Source organism: Neoarius graeffei, chromosome 17, assembly GCF_027579695.1.
Source record: "Neoarius graeffei isolate fNeoGra1 chromosome 17, fNeoGra1.pri, whole genome shotgun sequence".
NCBI lineage: Eukaryota > Metazoa > Chordata > Actinopteri > Siluriformes > Ariidae > Neoarius > Neoarius graeffei.
Window position 1 is genome coordinate 36677955 of NC_083585.1, and position 16226 is coordinate 36694180.

The 16226-nt window shown below is 41.7% G+C and overlaps 1 protein-coding gene across 3 annotated transcripts in view; it reads right to left on the reverse strand.

Moving 5' to 3' along the window:
* gab2 (GRB2-associated binding protein 2) overlaps positions 1-16226 on the reverse strand; it is a 118752-nt gene that overhangs the window by 16215 nt on the left and 86311 nt on the right. For all 3 annotated transcript variants that reach the window (XM_060944147.1, XM_060944148.1, XM_060944146.1), the window contains exon 3: positions 7663-7894. In XM_060944147.1, the coding sequence (XP_060800130.1) occupies positions 7663-7894 (232 nt within the window). The remainder of the gene's footprint in view (positions 1-7662; positions 7895-16226) is intronic.

A 16226-nucleotide genomic window follows, 5' to 3' on the forward strand; every position in this document is an offset into this window, starting at 1 on the left:
CTGCGTATCTGCTTTAAGGTTTGAGAAAAATCCCTAATTTTCACATCCTGCCTTCAGTTTGCTTTGCTCACTCAATCCAGCTACATCACTAAACTCTTCGCAGTCTAATAATGAATCTATTGATCAAACAACACTCATTAGATACCCTTAAGCCAGGAAGATGATTATGGGTCATGAGCACTTTAATCTTTGCCTTGTGGATGATGCATCATGGAAACTAATGTAGAGTCGGCGACGTTATGGACTGTGCCCACTGAAAAGGCTGAAGTCTTTTTGCGAGACTGTGATTTATGCATATTTTCTGACCAGAGAAGTGGGGGAGAGCCCAAAATGGTCAACATTCAGGGAAACGACGGAATGTAATTCAAATCCCGTCAATGACATCCTCATAAAATACTTAAAGCTTTGACGCCACTCTTTAGGGCTTGAAACTATCTGAAAACCACTGAGGCTACAAAACACCCAAACATTTAAAAGAAAAAAAAGGTAAGTGCAAAGGCTGAGTAAGAATACAGCACTGTGACTGGGTAATGTTATGGGACCAACCCTAACATAGTCTACTGTAACTACTACTACTAATGATAGTTCACCATCTTTCGCTGTGATTGTTTCTCTGACTTGTCCCCTGTTAACCCAGCCCTTGACATTTAGTGGAAAAGTTTCTCTCAATAAAGCTGCACTTGTGCAAATTTCTTTGCCCCCCCCCAATAGATGTAATGGTGCTATTTGGGGATATTTTCTTTATCTAAATCCTTCATCATGTTAGATCAGACCTGCTTGGAGAGGTTTTTTTAAATCTTCATGATGCTACTGGTTTAGATACACTACCGTTCAAAAGTTTGGGGTCACTTTGAAATGTCCTTATTTTTGAAAGAAAAGCACTGTTCTTTTCAGTGAAGATCACTTTAAACTAATCAGAAATCCACTCTATACATTGCTAATGTGGTAAATGACTATTCTAGCTGCAAATGTCTGGTTTTTGGTGCAATATCTACATAGGTGTATAGAGAGCGTGCACGTGACGTCACGAGGTCACGTGATATTTGTTTATCTGCCATCTTGGACGGCAAGGCTGCGCATAGAACTTAGACGAACCCGTTCTAATTATCAAGTGTGTGGGAGTAGATCTTTCGAGAATGGTTATATCTTGTTCAGCATTTGGTTGTACCAATAGACAGGGCCAAAAGGAGGGCCTGTCATTTTATAGATTCCCCGCAGACGAGGAGAGACGTGCAAAATGGGTGTCCACTGTACGAAGAGAAAACTGGTACCCCAGCTCTACCAGCCGAATTTGTAGTGAACACTTCGTATCAGGTAGGTGTAATCTTCTAATACATTTATATCTGATATTGAATAATAATTCTGCACAGATAAAGATAGCGGTGATTTGTGATATTTTTTTCAGACAAAAACATACACATTTACAACCCTGTCATTATCTGGAACTGAGTTTAGATTTCGAACATTCTTACGATAAAACGTCCTGCATAGTCTCTTTATGATAAACGTCTTAATGCCACTTACCCGTGAGGTTATCAAGTAGACATTCTTCTTTGGAACCTTCCAGAGGTATAGTTGAGATACCCATCCCGCAACAAAATATTTATAAGCTTCCAGGCTCTTGTAAGCTTTGAGGGCTTTGCCAGTGTAACACGATTCACGATTAACAAGAAAATTGTAAATGTCGTGGTAGGCCAGATCGGGCAAATCGCCGGCACCGCAGCTCCGAATTTCCCTGAACAAGGATTGCGGCAAGTTGTACGGAGCTGCAATCCCCAACCTGGAACACTTTTCCACGTAACGCTGCCTCACGTCACATTCAAGATGCTGAACAAACTTAGACAAGTTATCGTGCGATGTAGATGGGGTATTTTCCGAATTTTCTTAGGGATTACTCCCTGGATCCATTACGCTCGCGCAAGGTAAACAATCCTGAAGCCGTCCAATATGGCAGAGTAAACACGGACGGGTCACGTGACTGCACATCCTCTATAGAGGCCCATTTCCAGCAACTCTCACTCCAGTGTTCTAATGGTACAGTGTGTTTGCTCATTGCCTCAGAAGGCTAATGGATGATTAGAAAACCCTTGTACAATCATGTTAGCACAGCTGAAAACAGTTTAGCTCTTTAGAGAAGCTATAAAACTGACCTTCCTTTGAGCAGATTGAGGCCAAGTTTACATTAGACCGTTTACATTAAAACGCCTGGAAACGGGAATCCGTCAGGGTCCACGTATTCAATCCAGATCGTGTCTGGTCCGGTGCTGTGTAAACATTGAGAATACGCGGATACGCTGTGCTGAGCTCTAGCTGGCGTCGTCATTGGACAACGTCACTGTGACATCCACCTTCCTGATTCGCTGGCGTTGGTCATGTGACGCGACTGCTGAAAAACGGCGTGGACTTCCGCCTTGTATCACCTTTCATTAAAGAGTATAAAAGTATGAAAATACTACAAATACTGATGCAAATACTGCCCATTGTGTAGTTATGATTGTCTTTAGACTTGCAAGTGGTAAGTGACGCGCATGCCCGACATGCACCGAGATCACACACACAGCGTCTCAGTCCCAAATCACTGCTTGTGCACTCCACTCGCGCGCTCTGTGAGCTGCGCAGGGCCGGAGTGCGCGCCCTCCAGAGGGCACTCGCTGTTCAGGGCGGAGTGATTTGGAGCGCAGGATGCCTGCGGAGCCGAGCGGAGCCGTGTATTGGCGTTGCTGTGTGCACGCAAATCGTGTATTGGTGTTGCTGTGTGCACACTAATCGTTTTAAAAACGTTAATCTGATGATCCGCTGATACGGTCTAATGTAAACCGCACCTGAGTTTCTGGAGCATCACATTTGTGGGGTCGATTAAATGCTCAAAATGGCCAGAAAAATGTCTTGACTATATTTTCTATTCATTTTACAACTTATGGTGGTAAATAAAAGTGTGACTTTTCATGGAAAACACAAAAAATTGTCTGGGTGACCCCAAACTTTTGAACGGTAGTGTATATTTGCTGCAAAAATGTGCAGCTATCCATGACCAGGTATATTTATACCGAGATCACATGACACTAAGTGCACACAGGTGAACTCTTTTCAACTAATTACAGTATATGAGATTTAGTGGCAACTGGCTGCACCAGAACAAATATAGGAGTGTCACAGCAATACTTGTAAATCACAGCATCTAAATCCCATGAGATTTTTTTTTTTTGGAAGGTTCATGCCATAATCCCATTTAACCAAGTAATATTACAAAACTAGGGTAAATAAACCACAATGCACATGCTCAAGGCTTTCCTAAAATCTGAACATCTTCTTAAAACACTTCAATGCCTTAACTTTTTGTGCTTTTGCAAGCCATTTATCCAATATCTCAGAATATATTTTAAGCAATAGAACACTCAAAGTCCTGTGTTATTCAGAAATATCTGTGACTAAGGCTACATCCACACGACAACGGCAACGAGATTTTATTAAAAAAATATCGCGTCCACATGGGCAACGGATCAGTAAAATATCAGGTACATATGGCAACGCAACGCTTGCTGAAAACGATGCAATACACATGCCACACCTCTACGTGCGCTGTAAGACGGTCCCATCGGAGACACCAGAACAATAGAAGAAGTAGGACACATGCGCATAAACCCCTTCTTCTACCCGGCGTGAAGTACTCACAGGAACAAGCACACAACAACAAGAAGAAGATGGCTGCGACTACGCGAGGAAATCGTGCCTTCTGTGTGTACAAATTAGTTTTATTAGTGTGCATAGTTTTATATAACTTAATTTTCTTATTGTGTGTGAACATTTTGAAAAGCAGCCTTATCCAATAAAAAAAAGAAATTCAAGAAATGGTTCAGTTACTTGTTTATTTAAAAGAAAAGCTGTATACAAAAGTGAATGCAATGCAGTGGTTCATACAAAACAGCGAGAGTGCTGCTTGTTCTAGTCATGTGGTTGTGACATCGTAAACAAATCCGTTCTACTCATCCAGACGACTTCGCAACGGCGCCGTTGCCAGATTTTTCCACTCTGGAACCCGTTCTCAAAAAATATCGTTTTGGGGCACCCAAAACGCCGGTGCCATGTGGACGCCAGGCTGAAACGATAAACAATTTTATCAGATTCACCTGAATCCGTTGCCGTGTGGACAGGGCCTTAGTCAGTCAATACGTGAGCTGGGATCATCATGGCCATGACGTTCATGATAACAAAAGACCTTGAGTGTTCCGTAGTTGTACAAGAAGCAATGAACATAGTTTTCCAGTAATTATAAAAATCAAGGTGTGGCCTGGACAGACAATTGGCATTTATAATTAATAACGATGGTTCAGGCAGTGTTTCGGCACATCTCTGCACGATGACTAATATTTTGGAAAGCAGGAGCACCACTGTGCATCAGGATCATTGGCACATCCAGGCTAAGCATGTCTTCCTTGCTTTAATCCTAACTGAAAGATTATGAAATAAACAAATATATACACAGTATTTCTAGCCTTATTTTATGATTTTGTCACCCCAGTACTTTATCTGGTATCTGATTTAAATAACATCATACTTGCTAATAGCGTCGGTTCCCATGCTTAGAAATTTGGTGGCATTTTTTAGTCCTACAATTCAAAGGTAAAGATGAGCTTCACTAACTGCTTTTTCACATTTTCATGTTTTAAATGCTTCGTTTACAACCCCAAATGAGAAAAAGTTGGGACGGCATGGTGAAATTGAAATTAAAATTGAAAACAATGATTTGTAAATAATCTCACCTGTATTGCACTCAAAACAATACAACAGCATATTATTAGATATTTTACCTCATGAATACTGTTTTTTTTTTTTTATAATCACATTTTAAAAAAAGTTGAGACAGTAAAGCATTTACCACTTTGTAATATTGCCATTCCTTCTCACAACACTTAAAGTGCTGATGACACGTTTTTGACATCTTTGGCAATGTTTTATAACATAAAAAGTAATTCCCGATGATCTTAATTCACGAAGGCGCCTATTTTACAAGTTATGATAAACGCAGCTATTTGGGCAAATTTGACGGGGCTGCAGCACCCAGGAGACGGAAGAGGAGGAGGAGCTATATGACGTCAGCGAAAGAACCTTCCTCCTAACTTACCAGTTTGTTGTTGATGCGACAGGTGTTCAGTTTGTCATTATTATACATAATTTTATTTATATATATATATATATATATATATATATATATATATATATATATATATATATATATATATAAAAGTTATTATGCCTTCACGTTGTGTTGCCGGCTTTTGCTCCAAAACCCACAAGGATGGGGTAAGTTTATTCAAGTTTCCCAGAGATCCCGAGCTGCATGCGAAGTGGGTGAAGCAAGTCAGGCGCACTCATGACAAGTGGGAGCCCTCACCAACATCCGTCCTGTGCTCTGAACACTTCGATTTGGATTGTTTTGACACCCTTCCCAGCTTAAAAGAATCTCTTGGGTGTTCAGTTCAGCACAAACGTGTGTTACTACCATCAGCAGTGCCTACACAGTGTTGCCAGACTGGGAGGTTTCCCGCCCAGTTGGGCGGTTTCAAGTGCATTTTGGTGGGTTTTGAACATATTTTGGGCTGGAAAACATCAGCAGTATCTGTTGCCAGATCAGCATCTGTATCTGTTGCCAGATACTGCTGAAGTTTTCCAGCCCAAAATATGTTCAAAACCCACCAAAATGCACTTGAAACCGCCCAACTGGGAGGGAAACCTCCCAAACTGGCAACACTGCCAGTATTCCAGAGGGGGTCTACTAGTAGCTATGCCGGATCCAAAGACAGTCCTCCTGTCAGAACATGTGTTGTGAAACGACATAAGATAAAAGTACGTAGAGCTATAGATTCTACATGATAATCATAAATGTAATCATAAAGTCGGCGTGATATCAGTCATGTATTTGCTTGTGAAAGCTTGCGGCTTTCATGTAACTGCCGCCTAGCAACGAGAGGCAAAGGGTAAAGAGGGTAGGCTATCATAGATTCTATTCGGAAGAGATCAACACAATTCTAGACTCCCAGAAGAGGAACAGCTAGCACTAGAGAGTTCACCGGTGTTTTCATGCGCCATTTCCATGGAGTAGAACAGCCAGTGAACCGCAACGTGTTCTTCCGCTGACGTCACAACATGGCTGCGAGCCACGGACCCAGTTTTCTTGCGCTGTGCAATTAAAAGTTGGATATTCGCGTAACAACAGCTTCTTTTCACGTAACTATAACAGAAATCTAACGTTTGCCATGTTGTATAGTTTATTTAAGAAATTGCATAGAGTCATGTTCGTGTCATCAGCCCTTTAAAAGGTGTTTAGGGAATGAAGACACCAAGGGATGAAGTGTTCCAGGTGCTATTTTGTCCCATTATTCCTGCAAACAAGTCTTCACCACACATTCTCTATTGGGGATAGGTCAGGACTCCAGGTAAAGCAGGCCATTCCAGCACCCGCACCCTCTTCCTCCGCAGCCATGCCATTGGAATGTGGTTTTGCATTATCTTGTTGAAATATGTATGGGTGTCCCTGGAAAAGATGTCATCCTGAAGGGAGCACATGTTGCTCCAAAATCTCAATGTACTTTTCTGCATTAATGCTCCATCACAGAAGTTACCTTTACTGACACAACCCCTGACACAGACTCTGGCTTTTGGACTTGTTGCTGGCAACAGTCTGGATGGTCTTTTTTTTCTTTGGTCCAGGGCACTTGGTGTTCATGTCTTCCAAAAAGATCTGGAGTACTGATTAGTCTGACCATAATACACGTTTCCACTGTGTGATGGTCCATCCCAGAGAAGTCGATAGCACTTCTGGATGGTTAACATAAGGTATCCTTTTTGAATAGTAAAGTATTAACTGGCATTTATGGACGGAACTCTGTATTGTAGTGCTTGACAAAGGTTTGCCAAAGTAATCCCGAGCCCATGTGGTTGTGTCAGCTATAAACGAATGAGGGTTCTTGATGCAGAGCCGTCTGAGGAATTGGTGATCACGGGTGTTCAGCTTAGGCTTACGCCCTTGCCCTTTATACACCGAAATTCCTCCAGATTCCTTGAACTGTTTAAGGATGTTATGCACCATAGAGAGTGAAATATCCAAATCCCTTCATATCTTTCTTTGAGGAACATTGTTTTTAAACACTGCAATTATTTTCTCTTGCATTTGTTTACTCCTCAAAAGACTAGGCTTTTCCTGGATACTGCTTTTGTACCAAATCATGATTACAATCACCTGTTGACATCATCTGTTTCAAATCACACCATTATTTGTTTTACCTCGCTACTACCCATAAATCGCCTCGTCCCAATTTTTTTGTGTTGCAGGCTTGAAACGCAGAAATGGATGAATATTAACAAATGAAATTGACCAGAAATTATTAAGTATCTTGGATTCATACTGTCTGCCCATCAATGTAAACTTAGAAATCACTGCTTTCTTACTTTTTTTTTTAATTTACATCTTCCATACCTTCTAAATTTTTTCTGATTTGGGTTTGTAGAATGAAAACTAATAATGGCTAAAAACGACAATGATTGTTCTGGAGCTTCAAGTGAAAAAATCTTGTAGTATTTGTTGTGTGACCTGTGAACTCTGAGCGGATGTTTCAATGCCATAGGAAGCCTACAACGGTGGAGTGCAGAGATCATGACCCTTACCGAATGCCCTCACTCTTCCGGCTCATGCACTGGTGAAGAAGGAGGTAGTCCTGTGGGGCACTGTTGGACAGGGGGGCATGGGAGTGGCGTATCGGCATGTCAAACGTGAACAACACTGGTTGGCTAGAGTGTGAGGGCACAGACGTCTTGCGTTCACCAAGCAGAGGAGCCAGAGAACTGCTGAGGTCACCAGCCATTGAGCGAAGCATTTGGGTAGTAGACGGCCTTTCATCTGTGTAACAGAAAAATAAATCATGGAAGATTTAGACATTGTGCATAAAATTAAAAATTAGGCATCACACAACTTTCAGTTTCACTGGATTTGATCGGCGAGTTAAAACAAAAACAAAACCAACATTCATCACAAACATCATGAGGTCACAGGAAACAGGATGTCCTGAACAATACAGAAAGGATTTTACTTCAAATGACCCTCCAAAATGGATTTTTTTGATTTCTTTTTGCATGTCTGTATATAAAAAGACCAAGAAGAGCAGCCAGCTTCTCTTTCCCACCATGATCAATGAAGTCAACAGACGAGGAAAATTAAATTAAGAATGTTAAGCCATAACATCCATGTTGGCAGTTTGAACTGAATAGCTTTCAGTGTGCACTCCAAACTCAATCATTGGAAACAGCCAATCTTTGAAGAGAACAGACAAAAGAAGGAATTTTAAAGTCTCTTTGTCTTCAGCCAAAGGTCATTTTTCATAGCACTCTTTCCCTACTGTGTTAACAACAAGCACAAAATTGTACAGCCTCCATTATCTATACCATGTCTGTTTTTCTGTCTTAACACAGAACTGTGTGAACAGCATGGCCTTTGCGTCGAGTTGTTGTTTAATAACATCTGATTTTTGCCGCATGGGTCTGCCGAGTGAAGGCAAATCTCAGGCCTTGCAACTCAAAATAGACCAGGCGGGAAGCCAAAAAAACAAAGTACATATGACCCTTTCTTCCCACCACCCATCATCCTCCTCACAGACAACAAGCTGGGCAGAAAAAAGTGAGAGTGCGCCAAAGAGTAGGCGGAAAACTAAGTTTATTACGCCTCTTGAGAAGACTTGCACTTTCCACATGCTGTAGTGGGAGGCAGAACGATACCCACCACTACATATCCAGACCTCAGATCAGCTTCTGCTCTTCAGCTTATGGATCATGTGATGCATTTGTTCACGGTTTGCTGCTATTATATAAAATACTCAAGAAAGTAATCCGAGTTTTTTTTTTTTTTTCTGCCAAACCTGAGGCATCGGCATGACAGTTATTTACTACATGGACCTCGGGGTGAATGCAGTCATACCCCTGACTCGGGCACAGACAAAGAGAGAGGAAAATGGAGACAAAGGGAGACACAGATGTTCCTCACTTTGCCCCACCACTGGAGAACCGGAAAAAGGCTATGACCAGGCCACGGTGTCAATGGGCTCATACTGGTCTTCAATTAATCCATTGTTTTATGAGGATTCACTACCACTCCTATAGCCAGCTCAGCAAGCACTCTTCCAGTGGCCTCGGAGACTTCTATAAATGCTCCAACCATCTCTGTGAGCTCTGGACCACTTACAAGCATGATGTGTATTGATTTACTGGGGGATGCTTGTGAGGACAAAATGTACACCTCATATTTGTCACAGATCTTTTTGAAATCAAGTTCCATGATGGAGAAAATACCTTCAGGCAGTGCATTGGCACTGTAGTTGAACTCTATAGTACTATATAAATTTGACAATATTGGCCCAAAATGGAAAATTACATTATAGTAGTGATGAGACAACCCTGCCCAGGGAGTAGGCCTGATGGCTCATCACTGATGCTAATGGGATGGATGATCAATGCGTTTGCTCCAGTAAAGTGGCTAAAAAAAAAAAAAAAAAAAAAAGACGATTCCAGATTGACGGTACTATAGAAAATTATGTGGACCGTTTGGTATAGGTTCTCCAAAAATGCTAACAAATGCTAGCATTATTCAAATGACGACCTTCTTTCATTTTATCATTTGATTGTATCAAATCATTTTCGGTTTCCTAAAGAACCTTTTGATTGCTGGATCTTTAATTTTGTTTATTACGGGTGGCACGGTGGTGTAGTGGTTAGCACGGTCGCCTCACAGCAAGAAGGTTCCGGGTTCGAACCCAGTGGCCGGTGAGGGCTTTTCTATGTGGAGTTTGCATACCCGTGTCTGCGTGGGTTTCCTCCGGGTGCTCCGGTTTCCCCCACAGTCCAAAGACATGCAGTTAGGTTAACGTGGGGTGGCCTTGGGCTGAAGTGCCCTTGAGCAAGGTACTTAACCTCTGACTGCTCCCCGGGCGCTCTGGTGTGGCTGCCCACTGCTCTGGGTGTGTGCGCGCGCGTGTGTTCACTGCTTCAGATGGGTTAAATGCAGAGGATGAATTTCACTGTGCTTGAAGTGTGCATGTGACAAATAAAGGTTTCTTCTTCTTCTTGAATGGTGTTTCATCCATAAAATGTTACCATGGGGCGGCACGGTGGTGTAGTGGTACGCGCTGTCGCCTCACAGCAAGAAGGTCCTGGGTTCGAGCCCCGGGGCCGGCGAGGGCCTTTCTGTGCGGAGTTTGCATGTTCTCCCCGTGTCCGCGTGGGTTTCCTCTGGGTGCTCCGGTTTCCCCCACAGTCCAAAGACATGCAGGTTAGGTTAACTGGTGACTCTAAATTGACCGTAGGTGTGAATGTGAGTGTGAATGGTTGTCTGTGTCTATGTGTCAGCCCTGTGATGACCTGGCGACTTGTCCAGGGTGTACCCCGCCTTTCGCCCATAGTCAGCTGGGATAGGCTCCAGCTTGCCTGCGACCCTGTAGAAGGATAAAGCGGCTAGAGATAATGAGATGAGATGAAATGTTACCATTACGTAAAAAGATATTTGTGGTGAAAATCAATGGGAAACTAAAATATCTATTCTATAGTGTTTATATCTTTAAGCATACACACAAAAAAAAAGTTATATCATGATACCCAAATGCACAAAGTTATTTCTCATTTCAGTAGACATGTTGGTGATGGGTCAGAGAGCATGTGGCAATGTTTCTATCATGGTCAGTGACGCCTTACCTACTGGCAAGGCTGCCACAATCTAATAACACAAGGAGTCCCAAATTAGCAGGGCTAGAATAAGGAGAAAGAGAGAAGGGCAGTCTTTTATCAAAACCTCATTTCCTCCCTACGTTGAAAAAAGTCATCCAAGGAGAGAGGATATGATTTATATCTCCTACAGAAATAGAAATATGGAATGACCCACTGATAAAATCTGATTTTAGTATATTAAAAAAAGAAACTGTACAGATTGTTTGTGGTATCTGTTCAATAGCTTGCTCTGATGGTCATTCTACTAAAGCATACTCCCACTCATATCACACCAAATGATATCAAAACAGAGTAAACCTACTTTCACCTTTTTTTTTTTTTTTTGATTGGGGGCGAGGGGGTTGTAGGCTTTTTCAGTTTTAATGGCTGGCTGGTGAAAAGTAATTTCCTCAACTGCTTCTGTGCAAAAAAAAAAAAAAAAGATGGATGTTTAAGGGGGAAGGACTTCGCTCAATGCCCGTCTCTCCGAGCAGACTCCGGACAGACTGCTTTTGTCTCTTGGGTTCAATTCTCCCACACAACACTCTGCATAATGATAATGGTGCATCCAAAATGGTACACCAAGAGGCATTTACAGTCCTTGAGTTGGGACACTCTACACTACAGTATTTGCCCTAAAGAGGCTGACGTCAATAGATAACATCTCTTGCCATTTCAAGATGACTGTGGAGGCTAGTCAGAGCATGACAATAGTGGTGGTGTTATGGAAAAGTTGTGGCTTAATAGTATACCTCAATAACAACGGCAACAGGTGGCATTTAGAACCAGGAACAAATGAACAACATTCAAATTAAAGAGAGAGATTTGTGAGGGATAAAAGCTAGTGAGCTGGGATGGTCAGGAAGACTTGCTGTGAATATAAAGCAATTATCAGAGTGACACAGCAGGATGAGGGCCATGTCCCAGGAGCCAGCCTTCTGCAACCCCCTCCATCACTGCCTGCATCATGTGAGTGCTGCTCGCAACCACACAGCAACATCAATTAGCCTCAAGAGCTTGGACTGATCAATCTGTGAAAAAGTCCTGCTTATCCAGGACCCGTGAATCACCCTGCTATTATTGTTTTTTTTTTTTTTAAAGCAAAGGAACGGCAGAAGGAAATTAGTGTTGTTCACATGTCCAGGTTCCCAGAGAGATTGTAAAAACCAAGCACTACTACAAACCAGTAAAGAGATGATCATCCATAATTGGGGAGGGATGAAGGCGGGGAAAAGAAATGAGAGAGTGAGAGAGTTCATTGCGGAGGATTGCATTTCATTCTCTCAGTGGAAAAAGTGAGAGTAATACCTGGAACAGAGCACATCAGCTCCTTCAGCCAAGGGTGTGGAAAACAGCAATGTATAAACTGATAGTATATTATAGAGAGGCTGAGAGAAATTATGGAAACATTGATGCTTCTGATAAGAATAATCATAGCGTTCTGAGAGAATGCTATGAGTGTTATCAACATACACGGTGGAAGTTTGGTAGTTAAGTTTCTGTGCCTGAATGTTGTGAGTTCAGATGTCAGAATTGACAATGAGCCACCAGTGGGCTCTTGAACAAGACCTTTAATTGGCAGGTCACTCATAACTGGTAGTTTAAAGTATGTACTTGTTTTCGACAAAAACATCTGGCAAACAAAGAAATGGCATATTTTCAAAGTTGGCTTTGATAAACATCTGCCAAATGACTAAATTACATACTTCTCATAAAAACGTAAGGACGAGAACAGAGTTTTAGTATTTGACGAGCCAGAATCAGCATTTACCAACAAGTGGAACCAAAATGGATACTCTTGATCTCACGATATGCTCTCAAAAGCACAACCTAATGGCTCAATGTTATAGACACCATGAGCTGGACTATAGAACCCAAACATTAGTGTATGCATTTAGCACATTCTCACTTCCACTGCAGTAGTTGTAAGTGGACTGTATTACTTGCTATTTATTTGCCAGTGCAGCACCTAACATACAACGGTAACCATGACAGATCTTCTTTCAGGTTAATGCCATGCTATCAATCCACATATGCTATTTTATACTGAAAGGGACTTCATGTAAACACTTAAGTAGACGTTTCAGTTGTAATCTACGGAAGCCGAGAGAGGCCCTTCATATAATCCTTTTTTTTATTCACCTTGTTATCCCTAGATAATGACATAATTAATTCAGGATCTCGAGAAAACAACACAACTAATTCGAGATCTCGAGAAAACAAAACCGTTATTCCGAGCTAACGACATAATTAATTCAGGATCTCGAGAAAACAACACAACTAATTCAAGATCTCGAGAAAACAAAACCGTTATTCTGAAATAACGACATAATTCAGGATCTCGAGAAAACAACACAACTAATTCGAGATCTCGAGAAAACAAAATTATTTCATGATCTCGAGTAAACAGCTGAGAAATGGTTAATTCAGGTGCGCCAAGAGACTTGTGATATGCTGACTTTGGGGCTGTTTCTCATTCTGTATAGACGCAACTTTGGTCATTAGAATGTCTAGAATAATCGATCACCTAATAAGGCAATATTTTGATCAGGGGTTGACACAGGGACAGATTGCATTAAGTCTTTTAATAAGGGATAATTTCAAAATTAGTCCGGGGGCGCAGCTTTGCTAGAAATCTCAGCTGTTTTCTCGAGATCATGAAATAATTGTTTTTTCGAGATCACGGAATAATTGTCTTGTTTTCTCGAGATCACGGAATAATTGTTTTGTTTTCTCGAGATCTCGAATTAGTTGTGTTGTTTTCTCGAGATCCTGAATTCATTATGTCATTATCTCGGGATAACAAGGTGAATAAAAAAAGATTATATGAAGGGCCTCTCGCAGCTTCCGTAGTAATCGGAAGGAGACCATGTCATTTTAAGAGTTTGTCGGTTTGTTTATCCATCTATCAACTTGAAATAAATTCTTGGTGAGATGATTTGCCGAGAGATTTCATTTTGTTTTTTATTCACCAGCCAGAAAAAAAAAGTAGAAAATTGGTGATAAATGGGATATTTAGAGACATTCAGCCTTGAGGAAAATACAGAAATATGCAAACACAAAAATCAATTTACAACAAATACTTGTAGAATATTAAAATGGCTTGTAAAGGAAAGGCAGGAATTTGATACAGCTGGCTTTAAATGTTCTGATTCGCCTAAAGACCTCGATTAGCTGAATTACCTGGTGTTGTATTAGGATATTATCCAGCCATAACTAGGATTTGGAAGGTACCACTGAGGACCATTTCTTTTTGGACTGGGTACAAATGTTCATTTCAGCCTCGATGATCTGCACTTAATTAACTCTCATTGGTTCAGGACATCAAAAACAGAAAAACAAACTGATATCCATACACGTCACATGATGAGGCATAAAAATATAAGCATCCTTGAAGTATCATGTTCCATTCCCACGTTCCATGTGCTTTTGAGAGCATAATCATGAGATGATCAAGGAAATCCATTTTGGTTCCAGTTGTTGGTAAATGTTGATTCTGGCTCATCAAACACTAAAACTCTGTTCTTGTCCTTATGTTTTTATGAGAAGTGTGTCATTTAGTCATTTGGCAGATGCTTCTCAAAACCAACTTTGAAAATATGCCATTTCCTTGTTTGCCAGATGTTTTTGTCGAAAACAAGTACAGCATCTAAACTAACAGTTATGAGTGACTGTCAATTAAAAGGTCTTGTTCAAGTGCTTTGATATAAAGACAGTGTGGTCATGAACTATTAAGTAGAATATTTTATGGCATGTACCATCAAATGCTGCACATCTCAGATCTCTGTACTGGCTTTAAAATCAGAGTAATAAACGTTTTAGACTGTGATAAACAGCAGTGTTTTTAATATTATTACTGGTCACACTGTGCGACATGATCCCAGTAAATTTCAAGATGAATTCTATTTTTCTTCATGTCAATGAAGATCCTCTAAAGATGGGCCCACGATCAAGGAAAATGAACAAATTCTAAAAATCTTAACCGATCAGTATGGATTTACACTCAGGCAGAAAATGGAGTCACATGAACAGAAGAATTATTCAAAGGCAGCTTGAAATAAGTATTTTTTTCTTTCTATTAGCAAGTTTCATTTATGTTTCATCATTACCACTACCATATCTGCAGCTACCCTATGAGTTTCATGTGATCCTATAGTATATATATCTCATCTCATTATCTCTAGCCGCTTTATCCTTCTACAGGGTCGCAGGCAAGCTGGAGCCTATCCCAGATGACTACGGGCGAAAGGCGGGGTACACCCTGGACAAGTCGCCAGGTCATCACAGGGCTGACACTTATGGCCCTTTTCCACTACCCTTTTTCAGCTCACTTCAGCCCGACACGGCTCGCGTTTCGACTATCTGAGAACAGCACGACTCAGCTCGCTTCAGCCCTGCTCAGCCCCCAAAACTCGCACGGTTTTGGAGTGGGGCTGAAGCGAGCCAAACCGAGCCGAGTGGGGCTAGGGGCGTGAGGAGACACTCCCCTGTGCACTGATTGGTGAGGAGGAATGTCCTCACATGCCCACACACGCCCTGCGAGCACGCTGGGATCTGTAAACACCGTAAACCCGGAAGAAGGAGAATTACGAGAATTATGAAGCCTTATGCGCCTCGCCTCATCTATACGCTCTTGCCAGTATCTGTTGGCGTTGTCGGTGACAACAAGCCACAGCACCAAGACCAGCAACACTAACGACTCCATGTCCTCCATGTTTATTGTTTACTATCGGGGTTGTGAGACTACCGCTTAAAAGATCACTGATGTCACTGTTTGCGCCGCCTAACGACATCACCTGACGCCCACCCACTTTCGCTAACTCCACCCAATGTGTCCACCCACTTCCAGCCAGCACGGTTCAGCGCGGTGGTAGTCGAAATGCAACGCTAACAGCCCCACTCAGCTCGACTCAGCACGGCACGGCTCAGCCCAACTCAGCCGCGTTGGTAGTGGAAAAGTGGCAATAGACACAGACAACCATTCACACTCACACTCACACCTACGGTCAATTTAGAGTCATCAGTTAACCTAACCTGCATGTCTTTGGACTGTGGGGGAAACCGGAGCACCCGGAGGAAACCCACGCGGACACGGGGAGAACATGCAAACTCCACACAGAAAGGCCCTCACCGGCCACGGGGCTCGAACCCGGACCTTCTTGCTGTGAGGCGACAGCGCTAACCACTACACCACCGTGCCGCCCATATATATTTATTAGGGCTGTCAAACGATTAAAAAATTTAATCGCGATTAATCTCAGAATTTCATAGTTAATCGCGATTGATCACATTTTTTTAAATCTATGTAAACGAATAAGGCTTTTAAAGCGAAATGTTACAATTAAAATGGTGAACACATTTTATGCTCAAAGTCCTTGTTAAAAACTGCTGGGACAAGAGAAAATGGTAAGGAAGTTTATTCACTCACATACCATACTAGGCAGTACTGAACATACAAAACACAAAATTGGATTTTGTGATGG